The sequence below is a fragment of the Fusarium tjaetaba genome, assembly GCF_013396195.1.
Source record: "Fusarium tjaetaba strain NRRL 66243 chromosome Unknown NRRL66243_c0000226, whole genome shotgun sequence".
NCBI classification, from domain to species: Eukaryota; Fungi; Ascomycota; class Sordariomycetes; order Hypocreales; family Nectriaceae; genus Fusarium; species Fusarium tjaetaba.
Window position 1 is genome coordinate 288012 of NW_023501422.1, and position 21715 is coordinate 309726.

The 21715-nt window shown below is 49.2% G+C and overlaps 2 protein-coding genes across 2 annotated transcripts; both read right to left on the reverse strand.

Annotated features, from left to right (window-relative positions):
* Window positions 1–6595: 6595 nt before the first annotated feature.
* On the reverse strand, window positions 6596–14486 carry FTJAE_9882 (serine threonine kinase; the record flags this gene model as incomplete). The annotated part of the gene is made up of 4 exons (XM_037356848.1): window positions 6596–7246; window positions 7295–11883; window positions 11936–14259; window positions 14356–14486. 4 exons carry the CDS (start codon window positions 14484–14486, stop codon window positions 6596–6598), a joined length of 7695 nt encoding a protein of 2564 aa, XP_037203126.1.
* A 2333-nt stretch (window positions 14487–16819) lies between these two features.
* On the reverse strand, window positions 16820–18660 carry FTJAE_9883 (UDP-galactopyranose mutase; the record flags this gene model as incomplete). The annotated part of the gene is made up of 5 exons (XM_037356849.1): window positions 16820–17866; window positions 17923–18273; window positions 18331–18411; window positions 18473–18542; window positions 18650–18660. The coding sequence occupies 5 exons, from the start codon at window positions 18658–18660 to the stop codon at window positions 16820–16822; spliced, it is 1560 nt and encodes a 519-aa protein (XP_037203127.1).
* Window positions 18661–21715: the final 3055 nt, after the last annotated feature.

Consider the following 21715-nt stretch of genomic DNA (forward strand, 5'->3'; position numbering starts at 1 on the left):
CTGGCAGTTGAGCCCCTAGCCACCCTGGCAATAGCCCTGGGTTCTGGGCTTTGCTTGGGTCTAGGCCAAGATGCTTTGCAATTATTAGCTTGTGACCAAGTTCCTTCAGCCGCTCCTTCCGACCTCATGTGGCGCTGGGTTTGAATAAGCTAGGTAGGTATGTATTACTTTGTGTGTGGGCTTGCTTACATCCACCACAGACGTCCCCTTTCATGTCGCGGTTCCGCGTTTCATCTTTGCAAATCCCCATCCTGCCAGCCCACTTTACCGAAGTTACAGGGAGATATTATATGTGTATTTCCCACCTGCTGAACGATTACGCATGAAGGGAAGTTGGCCAAGACGAGGCATTGTCAGACACTAGTCTCCGATCATGAATTGCCCGATCCTATCACAAGTCAATAACTGTATAACGGGTAGCTGGTGCTCACGATGTCCAGTAGCAACCCAGCATCATATTTCGTCATCATAAACACGGCTCAGGCTGTTGCAGATCTAGTCCTTTCTCAAGCATACTCATGGCAAAGTGCCAGATGTCAGAGTAACCCGTGGAGGCTACCAGGCCTGCTTGCCTTAGTAGTCAGCCTTTCCAGGATCAGGGCCAACAATGATGCCCAGGTTTGGTCATGATGCAGTGGTCGAGAAAAATTGGCACCCTCTTTGTAGTCGATCCAATCTAATACCCAACCCTTCTGCAGGGCCTCGAGGCGCCTGGTAGTAATACAGATTAGCGTTGCTCAATGGTCACCAAAGTGATGGGCGGGGTCTTTTCCCAATTCATCCTCCTTGAACCATCGCCACGCAGCCACACTTGCCAGGTCCGTCGTCAAAAGCACGTTGCAGCATGGTTTTCTCGTGGTGGTGGCTCACTAGGCCACTTGAATCTCTCTGCAGCTTTAGTCGAAGGCCAAGCTACCTAGGTACCTATGTATTCGGTAGCAGAAGAACGGCCAATGGAACACTCCCTCCTGACGAGGCGCATAGTGCTGTGTGCCGTTAGATTCGTCTGGTTTACAAGGATTCCTCAGCTTTACAAGCCCACAACTTGAGACTGATCTGTCCGACGCAGGAGAGGAAACGTGAGGCTTCTTTGAGTTAGATAGCCAGAACCCATTCAATCCTAGCCATCGTCATCAACCTATGGGCAAAGATGAGCAAGGAGGCGAGCGGTACTCCACCCTTTGGGAAAGCCCCACCCTCTCGAAAACCGTTACCACCCCTTGTTGTGCGCCGTTAGATATCGGAAATGCGCCACGATCCAGGTCAAGGTTCTGACCTGTGCCCATACTGGTACGCGGATAAAAGATTGTTAATCAGTCCCTCGAATTCGTTTGTCGGGCTAGCTCAGGATTAACCACCACTCCCTCTTAACCATAATCAACTTATAAAAACGTAACTATGTTTACATGGTAGCAGCCAGCATATGGCTTTATTAAGGCACACAACAATGCACACGGGACACAGACCATGAGGTTATCTGACCCTCGCGCCTCTAACAGAGTTCATTTTCATTTCGTCCTTTCAGGTCTAGTTTCTTGTACCTGTCTTAGCTGCCTCTAAGCGCGCTTCCTTATGTTATTCTGTTTGTTTCGCGTAGAGACATACAGATACAGGGCTTGCTGAAATTCATCCCTTACCTCTGCAGAATCGCAACTACGTAGCACTTTGAAGCGAGCCACCTGCAAGGGATGATTTGACCTGGGAAGAACTCCAAAATTCTTGGAGTGGATGCAGCGATATTTGCAAAAATTTGGCTTCCAATTCGAATCTAGTCTTGTCACCGGTGATATTTCTGAGTTGGGCCAAGTTTCGAAAATTTCGTTGACGTAGATTAACCCCATCTATTGTAGTTTATTCTTCATCTACTTTGGCTTATGGGGGTAATTCAGTGCCTGGGAGTCGTGGAAAGTTCCTGCACAGGTACCGCTATAATAGCTTCCGATATCCTCTCGAACATTCCGTCCAGTTTCTCTGCTTCACAACAGCTTTGTTGTACAAGGAGATCCGTGGTGTCTCTCATATTGGACGAGTCGTACGAGCTTGACGCTTGGAGTATGAATCAGGTCAAATTCAAGGCCCAATCTGTCTTGCTTTACCAACTGGGTAATCAGCACGAACCCAACCCGGGGAATCAAGGCTCAATCAAGTTCCCACCTTTCTGTGTTATTTTGACAACTCTGTCCGCTGTTGGGATATCAGATAAAATGTCAGTATTGATAGAATGACGCTGCTTGAAGCACTATCCTGGATCGCAAATTAGCTGGCCAACAGACTCGCTGGAGTCAGCATCAAAGAAAATCTGTTGATGGTCATACTGCTCATGTACATTGGCCTTAGTGATGATTCTATGCAAGCATCTCTTCGCGATGATTGTATACGGATATGAACAGAGTTCTCCCGTACAACGTCTCCAGATCTACCTCGGACTGCGAGTCAACATCTACTATGTAAGGTAAGGTTATGTGCATTACCTAATTAGTACTAGCCTGTATGGGGGTGTTCCTAGTGAGGCTCGGTGCAGATCTTGTACCAATGAACATCCGCCAGGGCATGCTCTTCCAGTTCCAAGGACTAGGGATCCCAGGACCATATCATGCTTTGTCCAATTAGAGAATAAGTTGGTCGGTCGGGCCCGAGACGCACCTGCAGCTTGGAAACCCCATGTCGAGAATGGACATCTGAAACACCAAGTCACGCACTGTCCCCTGTCCCTGCCCAACTCCTTCTACGACATTCCCCTCATCTTTGTTGTTTAGGTGGAAGTTATTCCAAACTGGGCATTTCCTCCCATATCCATTTCGTCCAACGACCCTTCTCTCAACGACTTCCTTGCTTGACTGCACTCTCATCTCGTCTTCTCGTCTTCTATCCCTGGCTTCCTGTTCCACACTTTGTCACCTCACTTGGACTCGTGCATCATTATCCTTGTCTCCTGCAAGTCTGGATCCATCATCATACAGTGAACTACATCAGACACCAGCATTGATATGAGATGAATCATCTCCGTTTTGCATTTTACCCAACAGAAACAGACCGACTCAACTGGTCGCATGCGCGTCTCAATCTTGTCTTAGGTTAGCCCGGCTGACGACGTACTGGTTGTTGCGTCCGATGCACGATAGCACCCGATATCATCTACACAAATCTCTGAGCCCGAGTTTAAATGAACCAAGCGACTAATTTGTCACACTAGCCGCTTACACATGTCATCTCGCCAAGCTGTTCAGAACCTCAGCCGCAACTTGAGGGCATCCATACATCCATTGTCAGCAGATGCACTGATCCTTTTGAGGTATCGTCGTGGATCTCCAATTTGCAATCCTGGTCTCGTTCGTTACCTACGCCTACCAGTACAAACTTGACTCAAGCTTATGATGTGCTCATTCAAATAATACACATTGTGAAAGGCACTGGCGCTTCTTGCCACACCATGCCAACTGTTGGAACGGGGACCTGTCTCAATCAACTTCTACGTCCGTCTTCGTCCGTGTGCTGGTTGTATAGCTCAATTACATCTAGACACGTTGTCTGTGATCCTGATGAGAGCGCACGTAGACGTGTTCTATCATGGAGTTTCCTTGACACAAAAAAAAGAGATTGACATTTCAACCTTTCTCCTGATCATAACTACCGTATGCCTGTCGATGGGCCACGATCACCTGCTTTGCGGCATCTGGTCTATAATTGCTGTTCATCATGCCTTACTAGCTTACCTTACTCCGTACTGCACATCAAGCAACTCAATTTCGCAGATCCTTTACTGATTAGTCGCCGCCCAGGATTTGCGACAGGGCTCGCTCAGGCACAGATACAGTACATGACCTATCTTGGTAGGCTCGTTTAATTTGCCGCCACCGATGAAGCTGGAAGCTCTTGTTTGCCCGTGTGAGCTGATGGATCGGCAGCTAGCCTTTAAGCGACTTTCCCACCCACCCTCGTGGTCGGCCCAATCCGATGACACCCTTGTAGTTTTTGGATCTAAGCTATCCCGATCCATGTGCGGGTCTGCTGGTCTAGACGGGACTCAACTCGCGTTCAGAGTGAGAGCATCCTTTCAAACGCCCTGCCTTACCTATCTAGTCAAGGGGTGCTCCATAACTTATGGAGAGGGTGTCAGACAATTCCGCTTTGCCCAGCACAATCCAATGATGCCCATGTCGTTGGTTGACTGAGAGGACTGAGCCCAAAGCCTGCACTTGTGATCACAACCAGATACTGAAAATCTTGGAGTAAATTGATAGACTCGGCCTCGGTGACTAAATCAGGATACGAAGCTCGGCTTTGTTTTGCGGGAACCCACCGCTATAATGTCTGTGTATCTATCTGGCTCCCGAGGTTTTCTGGTGATCGGCTACTTGCACCTAGGCACCGTTACACTACTGGCCTTTGCGGTCTAGCTGTAGAGTATCTACCCTGGATGAAGTACCGAATCGACCACAAAACTTCCGCGTCAAACAAGAAATGGCCATGGTCGATCACTAGGCTACTGGACGTGTCGATAAGTAAATGATTCGATAACCCACATCTCAACCTCACAGCGCCACAAGCCCTTGGCTATTCGGGCGATCAAGATCAGCGAAGTGATTCCCCTGCTAGCGCTCCCCGTCCCATCTGACATGTGTCTATCGTGCCAGAACCTACGGGCCTTCGAGCCCCAAGATTTAAGGCAAGCCATTGTAGGGGGATCGACACCGCAGGCTGCACTGGATGCCAGTGATTGTCCTTCTCTGTTTGGTAGTCCGGAATTGACGAAAACCTACCCGCCCTGACTAACAAGGCCGGCTTCCGTAACCAGAACTTGCAACACGACTGAATCACTCCGACTTCAATTGCATGGGGAGACATGTCATTTGCCCGGGTGAGCTCCTTTGTCTCTGTCGATCATTTTCCCTCCATTGATATCACCCAAATACGAGATGCTGTTTCCAGATGTTGGTTGATTTCAGTCTGGCTTGCTGGCCTAGCAACAAATAATCAGGGAACAAGGACGCGTATCTGTCAGTCCACGGACCGCAACTACTCTCGGTACGTATGGTCCCTTGCCTCCTAGTTGCTATACCTGGTCGTTCCAAGTTTCAAATTTTTATTAGAAAGGACAGTGATTTTAGATCATGAGACTTCGTCTTCATGTACCAACAGCTTGAAGGCTCGGACTGAACTATGGCAAAAAACAACATAAGGGGAAAAATGCACGCCGCGTGGTTCCCAGAGACAAAAGGCCGCAATGCTGCCACGAATGAATTTTCTTCCAGTTGGAACTCAAATCAGGTCCTGAACTGGCTTAACTCTCAGTGGGCTTGCACATTGCCAGCTGAGAACCCCTTCACCTCCACAGTGACATCTGCATGTATTTACGCGAGATCGAATCCTTGAGCCAAGTTCATTGTTGACCAACCAGACAAGCCGGGATCTGCCATTGATCGAGAATTGATCGGTTGGTCAGCTTACACGTCAACTCCTTTTCCGCTTCTCCACCCATCTCCCCCGCCACTTGTTGTGACGGTATGTACGGAGTATGTGTGGCTATCATCCCGTCGACAACATGCAGTCAGGCCGTACTCCGTAGGGTCTGACCTATCTTGAATGGCTGTCGTCGGAGACTCGTCTCATCTAAGTTAAGTTAATCTCGGACACCAATGCGTTGTTTGTCGCCAACGGCCGCTAGCGTGAGTCCCCCATGTGGCTCCTCGCCTCTGTCTCACCCTTTACTCCATGTCGATCATATCCGCTTATGGCCACGATTATTAAGCTTGGTTCAACTCGAATTCACTACACCCTTCAATCCTTATTATGGTGTCAAGCTTCGGCGAACTGGCGTGGAGCTTTGTTCGAGGTAAACCGAAGGGCACTGTATACTATCACTGTGCATCTGTCAACCAATTACAGTTCCTCAGAGCTCAGAAGGTACATAGAATTTCATTGTTAGGTACCCTCACAACGTTCTGTATCCGTAATGCTGAACTTTCACAAACCATATCAAGCTAGTTCAACTGTGCTGTGGCATATTCTCCTGTTCTCCTTGGCACTCGGGTCCCAAACAGTGGACCATGCTATCTATGCTGAGTCGATGATTTCCGCGAGAAGAATAGAATAAAGCAAAAACGAGGTATCTTGCAGGGCTCCAAACAGCCCACAACATAGCATTTACCCCTTAGCCATCAAGAATCGAATGTCCTCGCTCAACTGCGCCTCAACGCAAGCCCCCATCCTTCTAGAATGCTCCTCGCTGAAGTAAAAACAAGTATACAAAATTTAGATCATGCCCAATAACATGAAGGTTGCGAGGCGGGAGAAAGCTCTTTTCGCCCACCCATAGAGAGTGTCTTTTTTCTTGTCCGCAGAATTCACCAAATCCTTGAACATCAAGTTCCATTCCACCACATCCCAATAGTGCCTGCCATATTTGAACACGACTATAAATTCATATCATCCATTGGTGCTCTCTTCGCCATCTTGGTAGTTTAGGTCTATAAAATGGGTCAGGCCAGGTGCCATAGATAGTTATGTTGGGATTCAGAGCCTGCAAGAATCGTGCCTCGTCAGAAGATTGACGAGGCTTTGCCTGACCTCATCAAGCGAAGGCATGTTCAATATCCTAATGAGGAAAAATTCTATCCTTCAACGATGAGGCAGAGGATGTCAGGCTACTACGTTTGCTAGAATCCTTTCCAGAACTGCAAGAGTTGTTCTCCGCTTTTTGGCTCTCTTCAACAAGATTCGTCGTGCTCTGCCGTTGCGGTTTTTTGAGAACACCTCGCGACTTGTCGTTGGATATGTTGCTAAGCGATGGTCGCTCGCTGTTTGACTCGCTGTTGCGGCGATTTTTGACAAGCTTTCGAGGCAGTCTTTTCTGTGACTGTGAGGTTGAGCTGTCTGCAATTGACGCCGTGTCTACAGACCGATCATCACTTGAAACACGGCCAAGGCCAGAGGCATTCATCGAGTGAGGTGAACTGCCACGTATGGCTAGTGGCGATGGATCTTGTTCTCTGTTGAAGACAGGGCTGTCTTGTGCTTGTAGAGCCGTCTGGTCAACTGGTTGGTTGAACACGGCTTCTTCCTGCATCGGATCAAGAGACACGTTGGCCAACCCCTTTGTTGCCACACTCGGTTTGACTACAGGAGATGGAAGAACAAGCGATGAGTGAGATCTGTGAGTAGCCACTCCGGATTGCGTGTGGGGGTTAGGTGTGGAAGATGAGTCGTGTTGTGCCGGAGGAGAGGATTCTGGTTTTGGCGGTGGGTGCTGCGTCGTGTTAGTGAAGATTCCATCAGTAACACCGGGTTCCCTTACCTCAACGCTGAGATATGCGTCGAGCTTCTTTTTCAGAATTTCTGATCTAACTGGCTTGGCGAGATAGTCATTCATACCAGCAGCCAAGCACTTCTCCCTATCCCCCTGGATAGCAGAAGCGGTCATGGCAATGACCAAAATAGTGCGCACTGCATCGAGAGAGTCCTTCCGAATTAGCTTTGTCGCCTCATAACCGTCAAGAACCGGCATCTGGACATCCATCAAGACAACATGATATGGTTTGCCCTCTTTGGCCTTCTGCCGGAGCCCCTCTACAGCCTTCAGGCCGTTGTCGTATGCAACAACCCCCTTATACCCCAATCTCTGCACGTATTGTATAGCAATCTTTTGATTGATCGGGTTATCCTCAGCAACACAAATGCGGATTTCATCCTTGGGTACCTTAGATAAGTCCAGATAAGGATTTGGTGATTCCGCTCTCTCCACAGGTGAAGTTGTTGCGTAGTATCGGTCGACAGATGGCGTGGCTTTGGTCTGCGCGTCTCCTGCAGCAACATCAGGCTTGGCCTTCTCAAACGTGACAGTGAACCAAGCAGTTGTGCCCACATTCTCTTCACTCTCGAGCCGAATCTTGCCCTTCATCATTGTCTCAATGAGAGACTTGCAGATGCTGAGACCGAGACCGCTTCCACCGTATTTTCTGGCTGTGCTAGCATCCGCTTGGCTGAAGGGTTGAAATAGTTTGGCCAATTGCTGAGGAGGGATACCGATGCCAGTATCTCGAACCCAGAAAGTAAGGGTGGCGTGCTCCTTTGTCTCCTTGTCCAGACGAGCACCAATAGTGATCGAACCATCTTCGGTGAACTTCAGACTGTTTCCAATAAGATTGCCCAAAACCTGGTGTAGACGGATAGGGTCGCCGTAGATTAGCATGGGCGGTAGGTTGATGTTTTGTACGATCTTGACATTCTTCTTGGACGTCTTCTCACGATTACTATATGAAACGGCCCGGACGACTTCGCGGACCATGTCTTCGGGGTTGAAGGCAATGATGTACAACTTCATCTTGTCTGCCTCCATCTTGGAGAAGTCCAAGATGTCATTGATTACCGTCAATAGCAGATCAGCAGAGACTCGAATTGAGTCGGCCATTTCGAGCTGATCCTTATTCAGATCACTGTCGCGAAGAAGCTCCGAGTTGCCGATTACGCCATTGAGAGGAGTGCGAAGTTCGTGCGACACATTGGCCAAGAATATGGATTTAGCCTTCGCTGCTTCCTCCGCCAGCTTGACATTTCGCTTGGCTTCCGCTTCCGCGTTCTTGGCCTTTGTCTCTGCTTCAAGAGCCTTGGCAAGTGCGCGCTTCTGAACGGCTACCATAGAACGGTTTTCTGCAGATATTTTCTCGACATTCTTCATCGCAAGGGCGTTCGAGTAGCTTATGCCAATCTGGTTGACAAGAAGCTGCAGGACCGTGACGTTGCGATCTGTGAATGCGCCCGGTTCACCCTCCAGATAGAGCACGCCAAGGAGAGGCTTGTTGCCATGGCAGATCGGAATCGCAATAATACTCTTGCCAACAGGGTTTCTCTGAAGCCAGGACTCGTTGACATTCCCGAATCTCTCGTCAGATATTAGGTCTGGAACAAAGACTGACTCAAGGAAGCGGGTGGAGTAGAGAACAACATTCTCTGCAATAAGTGAGGTTCCTGATATGGGAATACCTGGTATGTGGGCGGAAGCTCCTTTCTCGGGATCACCACTTGCTGCTACACACCAAGTATCCATGTCGTTCTCCTGGACAACAATGGCAGCCAGCGTAGCTGAGCCACCACAAGTCTGTAAGATGACGTCGCACATAGTCTTCAGAAGCTCGTCGACTTGCAGCATAGAGGAGATGACCTGCGACGAGACAAGGATGGCGTGCAGATCGATCATATCGAGAGCAGGCAGTCCCACCCCGGGCTCGGCCTGAATGTTCATGGAGCCTCGCCATGCTCCTATGCGCTCGCCCTTGTTGAGGTCGGCCATGTTCATCGTGTTGGAAGGGATGCGTGCAAGATCTCCACCGTCCTCTGCCTCTCCAGTCCTGTATTGAACTGAGGTGGCATCAGCGACAAAGTCGGTTTGAACGCCAGTATCGCAAGTACGGTAGTTCCTTGTAGGACCATGTAGTAACAGGCTGTGTTCCTCTTCGATGGCTTTTGAAACACCGAGAGCCCCCATCTGCCGGAATAAGCCAACTGCTTCAAGAAGTGCTGCTCGAGCTGACCGACGCGCACTTCGTCGAATGAACATACCAGCCATAAGATAATTGCCAAGGGCTTCATCAAAAACTGAATTATGCTCAGCTGCATGATCCAATGCTTGCTCATAGTGCTGAATGGCGTTCCCATGGTTCAGAGATAATTCCTCAACCTGTGCTTGCAGAAACTTCATCCAACTTATGTAATTAATGTCAGAAACAGTGCACCACTCATCCATCATCTTCACGTAGTGGCGCAGTTCCTTTATGACCTCTTCGACCTGCGAGGAGAAGTCTTCAGTTGGAGAGCAGGGGAGTTGGAGCTTTTGTAGCAGGTATCCAGCACGAGCGAGGCCGTGGAACAGCAGTATCAACCTACTGTTGTGCGCTGACCAGAGCATACTAAGTTGATCAACGGCGTGGCTTCCAATTGCCACGGCACGCTCGTAATGTCCATATAGGAATAGGGGTATGATCTCGAAGCTCTCATAGAATGTGACAGAGCGGTTGCTCTTACGGCTACAGCTGATCAGCCATTTCTTGTAGTTCTCCGCGTTATGTGTCTCGTCGTTCATGACTTCCAAGGCGTTGCTAGTGCGAGTCTTGCCCTGAAGAGCCCGGCAGAGCTGTCTGACGGCAATGAGTATGGAACCCCCTCTAGAATCAGCATACCAGTTGGGAATTTCCTCACAGCCATATTGACAGAAGCCTTCGAGGTCTGAACAGGTTTCCCCGCTGAAAAACTTGAAAACTGAGGACACACCGTAGCTCATTATGGTTGATATCCTGTCGCCAGCGACTGATGCATACTCCACGGCATCCTCCATCTGAGCCATGATCATGGGCATCGTCATGTGAACATGTCCTATACATATCGAGTAGAGCATCAAACCACGGGCGAGAAAGAAAGGGTCTCGAGATTGGTAGAGCAGCTCTTGGGACGTGTTGCCTAGCTCGACCGCAAATTGTGTCATATTGAATCGGGACAATGCGATCATCGCAAGATAGAGGAATGCCATTCCGGACTGTGGATACGCGCCCTTTTCGAGATGCATCTCGACCATCATGAGAGTGAGATGATAGTACCGTAAGCCGTCGCTCCACCAAGCAGCGCTAATGGTTTCAGCCAGCACAGCTCCGACAGGTGCGACACTAGGATCCTCTGCTTGCTTATAATTGAGAAGTTCGCCACGGCCCATCGTTTGAATTTGGATTGATAAGCGCTCAAACTTCTCGTCGCACTTTTTGAAGCTTGGCTCATCATCGACAGTAACCCCAAGGCCAACCAGGCAGTCTTTGAGTGAAACTAGAGCAGAAGCGGAATCACCACTCTGAGCGTATATTCTTGACTGCAAGACGTATGCTGGTGCTTTGTCGAATGGTGATTTCCCATTCTCGAAAATAGTGTTGAGAATCTCGTTGGCCGCGGTGTATTGGCCCATGTAAAGATAACACTCTGCTGCTCTGAGGTGGAGTTGCATTGTTTCATCGTAAGATACATCTTCTTTGCCGTCTGTCCAGGGGTCGTCCTGGAGGAGCGTAAGAGCAGTATTGTAATATTTTGCGGCTGTGGGCTTTGCACCGCTCTCTGCGGCGGCTTGGGCGCAGCTCGTCAACAGTTTGCGGTATTGGTAACGATTTAAAATTCGTCTCTTGATGATGTCAACTGCTGCACAAATATGAGAGGCCGTGTTGTCCAGCTGTTGGTTTTCGCCACCATAGTATTTTTGGAGTGTCTGGGCAATAATGAAATGCATCTTCCGAGAATTGCATTCCTGCAGGTCTGCCGAAGCATGAATGTATCGGTCATGGGCAAATCGAAATCGATCATCGGTCTCACTGGGTACAATGATATAGGCCTGTATGGCTGCTTGAAGACCAGCGATTGCCTCTCCTTGCGAATAGGTTTTGTGTGTAAACGTCGCACAACATGATCCCTTATCATCCTCATGGTAGTCAAACTCACCCCCCATCAAATGACAGATGAGTTCAAAGGAGAATGAATTGCCGATAAGGGCAGCCCAAGCGAGAAGAGTTCGTGCTGCTGCAGGGAGCTCTGATAGTCGGTGTGTGATGAAGCCTGTATCAAGTATGTCGTAATCCTTTTCCCCTTGAAATTGTTCAAAAAGCCTGTCAAGATCATAATGCCATTGACTGTCTCTGTAATCGTACCAGATACACTTCTTCCGGTGACAAGCACTCAGCATCTCTCGCATGTAGAATGGATTGCCAGCCGTCTTGGATTGCAACACCAAAGCAAGAGGCAAGACTTCTTCCTTTGGTCGACAAAGCGTTGTCGAGACGTATTGAACTATGTCGTCTTCGGCCAAGGGTGATAAAGCTATACGCGTGACCAAAGGGCCACCTGAACGAGGATACTCTGCTGGTAGCAATTAGTCGCCATTCATAGGACTAAAGCATATATTAGTACATACCTTCGCCTTCGGGGAGATGGATCATGCTTTGAATCTTATCCCATGTGATCTCTTCAGTTCGGTAGGTCATAATGATGACCATTTTCATCCTCGAAGCGATGATTTGGGATATGAGCTCCATTGATTCATCATCGGCAAAGTGAAGATCATCCAAGCAGAAGCAGATGAACTTGTGTGCCGTGAACACGCGAAGCACATCTAGGAATATGTTCATCAACCGCATTGTCTTGGTGGATGTACCCGTTCGAAGAAAGTCTGAGGATGATTGTGAAGCAACGCTGGGGTTCCTGGCAACTGGCTTGGGTGAGCTTCCAGGAGATGACCCCCGTCGTTTTAGCCCAGACTTTCCATTACCTCTGATGGAGGCGAATTGAAGGGACGATGAGATCGAACGGCCAATTGATGCTTCTGGGGGGCCGAGAAGAAACTCCGGGAGGCCCAAGAGACGGTGCAGCATTGGCCAGACAGGGCGAACGAACTGCTTAAGGCCCTGATGAAAAGGAGTCTCCGTATTCCTCTCACCCCAGACTTGCTTGAACAGGGACGAGAGCAGCTTAAGCAGAGGTCCAAATGCTGTTCTCCTTGCGGTGTCAAATTTCGCAGTGGCACAATAACCCCGCCGCCTGGCATCCGCCAGAACACTTTGAACAAGACAGCTCTTTCCAAGACCCCCTGCACCCTCGATTGTCACAACCTCACAATGGTCGCGCCGTCTAAACTTGGCCGAGCCCAGCTGTCGTGACAGGCTGGACGCTGTCGACTCTACGACGCTGTGGCGATTTTGGGAATCGGGTCCTGAGCTATCGACAAGACTGCGTGTCTCAATTGAGATTGACTGGTGTCTTTCCCATGGCCTGGCAATTCTCGGGAGGGTCCCGGATGGTGAAGATGAAATTGTATCGCCAGACACCGTCTGGGTATCTGAGAACAAGGGGTTGAAGTTGGTCTTTGGTAGCTTAGGGTCAGAAGAAGCAGTGTGGGTAAAAGAACCGCTGCGATAGTTTGTGCCATCCACAGAGCTCGCTCCCTCACTAGAAATATCGTCAAAAGCGGCCATATCGTTTGACAAGGTTGAGCCGTCAGAGAACCGGTTCGTGTTTCCCTTCAAGTTCATGGCATGGCTTTTTGCGACGCGATCAATGACCCTGTCTAATTCTGCTTGCTGTTGCTGGCGGCCGATCATGATCGCTGGAAGCATGAAGAACGACGATACGTCCTTAGTTCCAATCCTCCACTCCTTAAGTGCCAACCAATCTCCGTCACCGAGAAATTCCTGGACTTTAACCAAATCATGGCGAAGCCCGCTCGCCGAGTGATAACGGTCCTGGACATTTCTAGCCGTGCATCTTTGTATGATCCTCCCAACCACGTCGGGAATATCAAGCCTCACTGTAGAGACGTTCGGTATCCTCCGACCAAGAACACCCTGTACGATGTCAAGGGGGCTATCACCTTCGAAGACTGGCCTCTGAGTCAGTAAGGTCCAGAATAAAACACCCAAAGAATAAATGTCGGTCCGACTATCTGGCTCAGCAGGCATTCGTCCTGTCTGTTCAGGGCTTATATATAATAGTTTGTTCTGTGCCCCAAGTTCTTTAGAAAGCGTTGACCATCCCGTGCTCGTCAGGCCGTGTTCGAACGAGCGAATACCAGACCCAAAAGACATAACTTTGACCTGCCCAGTTTCGATATTGAAGTGAAACGCATCGCCTCGGATTTCGCCATGGATCATGCCAAGGTTGTGGTGGAGAAGCTCCAGGCATTGAGTCGCACCTATAGCAAAGTCTAGAAAATATTGTAGAGAAATTGGAGGGTGCAATTCGGGTTCGTTCTTCCGTAATGAGCTGAATGTCTCCCCTTGTATGCGAGCTCTGTAAAAAGCCGGTCCCATGTCCAGCACTTCGAGTAGATAGTTGGGTCCAGGATGCTGGTATATAGAAACAACAACCTGTGCGCGATCGCCAGGAAGGGGTTGTAGCCTAATCAAGTCGATAGGTTTAACAATGTGCTCCCCTGTCGGATCTGAAGTGGCAATTAAGCTTTTAGCTATGTGAAAAGCCCGCTCCTCTCGTAGGGCGTGATATGATAAACGAGCAACGACTGGTTCTTCGATATATGCGGCATCGCTTGGTATATTGGAGGACGATGAGGCTGGGGGTGTTATTGCTTGAGTATCGTACCCGTCGATATTCGATATTTGGGCGTAAGGTTCTGACGGCGATGGGCGGCCAGAATGTAGCCTCAGGGCAGATCCTGGGCTCGAGGCATTGTGAGAGCTCGAAGGCGAAGGCACCGAGGACACCCACCGCGTGCCGATTACGTGCCTAGAAGTGGTCAGAGAATGAGAAGCACATGGTGGAGGCAAGCTATAATGCGAGGGCTGATGGTGGAAGGTTCGCAGGGTATAGCGGAGAATTTACCAGAAGTCGTATGATGAATGGAAAGGCAGCTGGCTTTCATCCCATGTATAACCAGCTATCTGACGAAGTCGCTCGTATATTCGAGGCGGGGGATCAAGAAGGTCATCGGTAACGAGAGAAGCACCGTCCATGATGGAGCGCGAACGACGGCGCGCCTCGTGGATACCACAATCGGTGTCGGTAGCAGGTCAGAAAGACCACGAGAAGCGATCGTCGGTGTTCAGTTCTATTAAAGTCTTAGGCACATGCAAATGAAGCGCCCATCGTCGGAGATATATCGGCCGTGGTTTCAACGTTGATGGCGCAGAGCAATGGCTGTTATTTCAGTATCGGAAGATGACAAGTGGAAAAGAGAGTCGGGCGCAGCAAGATTCGGCGTGCAAAAATGAATCAACGACAGGAAGGATATGAGATATGGTATGCAGGATCTACGTTTGGTAGGCCGAGTGTTTGGTGGAACTCTTCTGGGACAGTGTGTAGGTAATTTCAAGACTGTCGAAGGTGATATGATGTCTATGACGGTAGAGGCTCGCTATCAAAAGGCATACGACGTAGCGGAGCGAGCGAGGTTGTGGTAGGGAGTCTGGGGTGAGGAGGAAGAGCCCGTTGATCCTGCAACACTTGAGTGAAGAAATGGTGAAGTCAAATGCAGGACAACTTGTGTTAGTGTGTGGTGGTTACTGTATCGTACCGTGACCGCCGAGCACAGAACACAGACAGGGTGGGATAGAGTTGGTTTAGGTTCAAATTGGTTTAGATTTGGGATGAGTGGACTTTCAAGGTTGAGGTGGATTCCCGCCCCTCCCCAAGCTTTCCTCCATGGAAGTGAGAGAGGCAACTACGTACTCCTTATTACCGTACCTACCTTACCTAACGTAGGGGTGTCGGGTTATTTGTTTGGATCAGCAGCGCCCTTGGGTTTGAAACTTGGTTACTTTCAGGTCAAGCAGAGGCAGCCTTTATTTAATCGATATTTGAACTGGACATAACTTGGGGAGTCAATCATATTCTCCATCGAGTACGGAGTAGTTCAGAACTAATTGGCGGTAATTGCCCATGTTTTTGTGTGTGCGCCAAAAGATACAGGGTCCAAGTCTTGTTCACGAGCTGGTCCCGTCTTGAATTAGTACTGGATGACGGAACAGCAAGGATATCATCCGGTTTGACAGTTGGGCCTCGTACCCATGGTGATTGGTTTTGGTGGTAATAGCCCTGCCTCTGGCTGAAGAAAGTGGACGCATCAAGTGTCAAGCAGAACACGTTGTGATTCAATTCAGGGTAGTCATACATACCCTCCCACCCTGCATATTCAGATTCCATTGCATCATCCAGCAGTTTTACCTGAGTGGACTGACTTGACTCGTTTCAAAACATCATGCAGAAACAACTGTGCTCTCTTACCACAGTCATCGTTAACCTCATCTCACTTCCCCTCTCTGTCTCAGTAACCACGATCCCATTGACTCTGTTTCAGCCGAAACTCTACAACAGCTCTAGCGCCACTATTCCCACTTTGGGCAGCCATAACACTTATGTCTCGGTGCCTTTTTTGGCCCATCCCTTCTGTTCTGGCCAAAGTTTACCACGAACTAGAAAATTTTCTCCAGTCTCATGCTGTCAAGGTGAAATCCCAATGTTCTGTTATTGCCCATCCACAAGTTCAATCATGGCCTGCTGTATCAGAATCTCAAGTGAAGAAGTTGTGTGTGCTTCACAAAATCGGCTCATGCGCGATGGACCCTTGTGGCGCCGTCCATGGGGCAGCACAACCAAGTCAGCGCTTGTAGTTCATTAAACTGATCCATGGGTAGGTGGGTAGGGTAGCTTTGGGCACGCATTCCCTTCAAGAGATTTGAAGCTGACAGTAACAGGCTTTCAACAAAAATGAGATATCTCAATTACATTCTCGCGCCGACTCTACATTACACAACGCACATAGACCATGATGTAAGTGGCAGGGGATTGAATGTCACTGAAACATCAAGCATCTAGGAACCAATCACTGTGAGACAACAGCTCTGGCGGAAGAGCTAAAACACCGAAAACCTTCCACGAGAAGAGATAAACGGCCCAGAAACGCCAGAATGGCATCAATGATGGAAACATGAACATCGTCTAGGCTCTATTGTATGTTGTATACTATTATGTATCTGTATAGGATAATCCGTTCATTTGTCTAACCCTAGAGCAAAAATCCCAGATCTATCTTCTATCATGTCGCCCCGCCTTGTCAAGCGGAATCCTATATCCATCCGTCCAGCTAACTGGAAATCTTCACCAGCAGCCGGCCCATGTCTCGTCATCAATCCTAAATTCAGACTCATCGTTTCTCGAGGCGCTAACTCGCTCCCCACAAAGTTTTCTTGTACACATGTCTCTTGAGATATCAAACAACGTGCCCAATCATAAATTGCTCACGCGATACCTTCTACCCCATTTCCAATTCATTCCATTGGCTGTAAGATTACTGGGCCTTGGAGTGGCTTGGGATATCCTTGGTGCCGTTGGTCTGAGGAGGAGCCACAATGAAGTTCTGAGTGAGGCGTCGCTCAGTGTTCTGGCGGGAGTTGACAAAGTCAGGGTAGTTGAGTGTCAGCTCGACGGCACCGCTGTGGATAGCATCAACGGCCTCAACACCGAGCATGAAGGAGTGGTCCTGGTTACCGACCTCGTATCGCCAGCTGCCGAATCGACCACGGGATAGAATGTCCATAGCCTCGAGCTTGGGGAGGACCTGCTTGAGGACGCCCTCACGCTCGAGGGTGGGGGTGGGGTAACCATGGTCGAAAGCACGATGGTAAGTAGAGACAATCTCGTCCTCGGGCTTGATCATCTCGGTGTTGATGAGACCCTGGATGCTATCCTTAAGGAGGTTTTCAACATCGACAGGCTTCATGGTAGATTGAGAAACCTCCAGCATAATAGACCAGTAAGGTCCCTCCTTAGCCTCGGAAGACGCAGGCTTCTCACCATTGGCGAGGTAAAGCGTGGGGAGCTTGGCATCCTTCTGAGGTTGGTTGTAGGGGGAGTAGTTAGAGAAGATAGTGGCACGGTAGAAGGGACAGTTGTCCTCGGGGAAATACAGCCAGCACTTGTCACCGATACGCTCAGGGCGCTCGCCTCGGATACCGACACCAATAACATGGGTGGTGGAGTAGTAAAGCTGCTTGGTGAGGCCGACAAGCTCCTGATTGCCGAGCTTCTCAGCGAGGTGGTCAACGGCCATGGTGTTGATGAGCTTGTTATAACCGATTGTGCTGCCATCAGCGAAGTAGGCAATCTTCTTCTCGGCGTCAATCTTGGTGACCTCACCCTGCTTGCCAAATCGCTTCTTCTCCTTAGGAATGGTCTCAGCGACGGCAATCCAGATACCACCGGTACCATCACGGGCGGGGAATCGGAAAGTAGCGTTGGGGCCCCAGTTACCAGCGACCTTGTTGAGGATAACATTCTTGGTAACAAGCTTAGCATCAGGGGCAGCGACACGCTCACCGAGCCATTGACATTGCATCTGTTGGACTATCAGTACACTGACTTCACTGTATTATACCGAATCTGTGGTCGTACCTTGGTGGTAGGGACGGCCCAGACCTTGTAGTTGTAAGGTCGCATGAAGATGTTGGCGATACCCTCACCCATCATACGGACAATCCACTCGTCAAAGTCCTTGGGCTTGGTGTTGGCAACACGGCACTCGAGAGCAGAATCAATGATGCCCTCGATACAGCTGACCTGATCCTCCTTGGGAAGCATGGAAATATTGTTCTGGAAGGGGTAAGGAACCCAAAGACCCTTGTAGCGAACGTAGGAAATTCGCTGGTGAGTGTACCAGTCATCATCCTTGGGGAGGGCCTCGTCGATGCAATCGTCGAAGTACTTGTAGTGGGAGAAGATAACGTGGCCACCCACGTCGTACAACTAGAACAATCGCATGGTTAGGAATATATTTATCGACGTTGGAAGACGACGACTTACGAAACCCTCGGGGGTGGTGTCAGTGCCAGCAAGACCACCAGCCTTGTCAGAGGAATCGACAATCAGCCATGAAGGGCCGTTCTGTTAACATCGTCAGCCTGTAATTCTCGGCCTCAAGGTGAAGGTGGCGGTGAGCGCATACAATGTGGTTGAGACGCTTGGCAGCACCGAGACCAGTAGGTCCCATGCCAATAACGAGGACATCAACGTTACTACAAAGATGATAAATGTCAGCAAGACGTTCTTTTGCAAGAACAAAAAGTGCTTCCTAGTATACGGAGGCGTTAAGCAATAGCCAACAGGCGCAAAAGCAACTCACACGTCGGCCATGGTGGGGGTATTAGATGAAGCTGAAGAGGATGTATAGAAGACCGCAAAAAGCACAGAAAGATGCAGACGCCGACAACAATGGAGCGACGGGGGGGAGAAGGAGTTGTACAGAACAGCAAGAAGACAGCGAGAAGATCAGAGTCTCGTAGTTGCTGTAGATATTGACCGCGATTGTAGAAAGTGAGGTGGCTTCAGGAGTCTGGCAGAAAAGGAGACGGTCACGGATCGATGGCGGGGCTAAAATTATTTTGGGTCCCCTCGACCCTCCTAGCCTCCCTTAGTTGGGGCCCCACCCGCGGGCCCCTGATACTGTAGATGGTGGGTGGGCGTGGGTGGCCTGGTTCTAACATGGGATTGGATGATCTGTGTGATATATTCTCTGGTTGTTGGTATCACATTCAGAGCCAGAGTCATGATAAAGACAGGGACTCTCAGGAAAGGAGATTATTACTTGGGCCATGGATGTGTTGATATCCGACCTGCATAAAAATGTCAGTTTTGCAGCGGCTACTTTGTGGTGTAGCTTGATTACAGATGATCTGTTGTGAAAGGCAATCTCACTGCCAGGTACATACTACATAGACAGATCAACCTTGTCGCCCCAAGCGAGAACTGAAAGACAAACTCCACTGTCTGCCTATAAGGGTCTTTCGACGACCAGCCTGCCCTGGACAGTTTCCAATCGCCTTCCACAGTAGAATACGAATATGATAACCAGCTACAGTACGGAGTAGTAGTGGTCGCAATTCATTTTGCATGAAATCTTAATCGACACGCTATTCGGCCTATTTGTAACGGACACTGTGCCATGAATGGGGACAATTAGCCTCTTTTCTTAGCAGCTGTCGGGGTGGCTCCCGTCGTCTCGACTCCGCCAAGATTCCGTCAACTCCAATGTCAGAGCAGCGTTCCGAGTACTGAGGCTGATCTTGCATTAATCCGATACCTACAGAGTAGGTTTGATATATTTGAAACCTGCGTTCCTAAAATAATCAACGCATTACCAACTTTATTGCTGCATTTTGTTACAATCTCGGACAATGACGGCCAAAGGCATGCCATACTTGCTGGTCAAAGATCCCACGCGATGGATTCGATAGTTTGTTGGTACTGTACAAAGTAGGTCCACAGAGTCTTTTGCTGTAATTTCCTAAGATGAGGTGTAATTCAACGCTCCATGGCAGATAAGATAATCACTGTCAAGGGCGTCTTTGACTGGACAATTGACCACACTCCCAGTCACTCTATGCGCTGGCCAATCCAAAGCACGCCCACAACCAGATCTCAATTTCTCTTCTGACCACCGCCAAATTAAAAACGAAGCCACAACTTGATGCTTATATCCGGGCTTGATCGATTGTGTTTATGTGCATTATTCTTGTCTGTTGGGCTGAAGCTCGTTAGATATGGCAAACAAGCTCGTGGTTCCAGAATACCCGTGCCTGGTGCAACCCGAGGTCTTCGGAATTTCTTCCAAACTACTGTCAAGAAAATGTCACTGATACTGTTGCTGACGGCCAGCTTGAGAAGCCCACATGAAAATATGTAATGTTAGAGGTGGTTTGCAAGACGGGTGATGGGGAATTCTGATAAAGCAGCGATGTACCTGTACAGTGTAGCATGAATTCGGCTCTATCATGATAAGATACGGGATATCCAATGATTGTCCAAACAATTTCTATGTTCGAATCTCTTTAGATGGAGCCTGGAGCAAAACAATGTTGCTAGCACGAAGCGGTCAACCGTTCAAGTAGATTTATGACTTATGTCTATAGTTGGTTCACGCTAGTTGTTACATGCATGTAACAAGCTTTCGCTTCTCCCTTCTTTCTTTGGCCCTTGCCTCCGTTCATTGAGCGATGATCGCGGCTATTGTTTCCACAATATCGGCTCATGTAAACCGGCCTTGAAACTGCCATGGTCCTCAACATGCTGGAGCAACGAGATGAAGGGCTGCAAGGCCACGCAGAAGGCTTCGTAACCTTCGGTCAAGAAACGTCACTGGACCCAGATATAGCAAAGGATCAACTGGCGTTTTGTGAAATGTCCCCACCAAGCACGGCTGTTCGACAACCTCTTGCCTCTCAGCCTCTGACAGCATTGTATGGAATCTGAAACAGGAAGCAGATCAACCAGCGATCAGGATCGGTTTGGCGCTACTATGGTTTTATCAAGAGCCAACCAGCCAACCGTGCGTGGCTTGCAACGCAAGGCTCGCCTCGCGAGTGAGTTCCCGCCTTCTTCAGCCTGGTCTTGGCTCGTTGTGGCATGGGTGTTAACTACTCGCAACGGTAACAGATCTCTCACCTCGCACGACGTACAGATCCCCCAAGGGACGCCACGTAAAATACCTCTTTGCCATTGCTCGTTTTCTTGAGGATGAACGTAATATTCTTAGTCAATGGAAACTGTAGAACTGGTATCCACCATGAGCCAGCTTTGAACAATGCACAGCGAGTCCTGGCTCGACATGGTTACAGGGACCCTTTATGAGCTTCCAAGGATTGGTACATTTCCTCGGCTCGGTTTGATATCTCACTGTGTCTGTCTCCGTATTCTCGATTGTGTCAGAACGCCATGGTGCTTTCTGACACAATCAAAATGGGTCCTTGGCCCCCCCAAGAATGCTTAACTGAAAGCCAAGTTCGGCAAACTGGGCCGTTTCTTCGGCCCAAGGTCATGGGACCTCTGAGCCGTCTCGGCTGGATCTGCAGATTTGTGGATGAGCTGGTGTTGAGGTTCTGGTTATGTTTGGGTGCCAAGCTGGATCTAACGATTAACAGGTTGTTAGAGACATGACATACTGGTAGCAAACTATAATGGTTACTTCAGGCCAGGGCAAGCTTTCCTAAGTGATTTTAATACGTCTCACAGTCGGTGTAACCAGCAGCTGAACTTCCAAAAGAAAGCAAGGGAGCAAAACGAAGACGATAATTCGATGTGTTGCCGAAGCTGTCTGGCTGTACCTATGTGGTTATAGCCTACCTATAGTCGTGGAGGTTATAAGCTAAATCATTCCGTGTCGCCGAAGGAAGAAAGAATGCTGTGTGTTGAA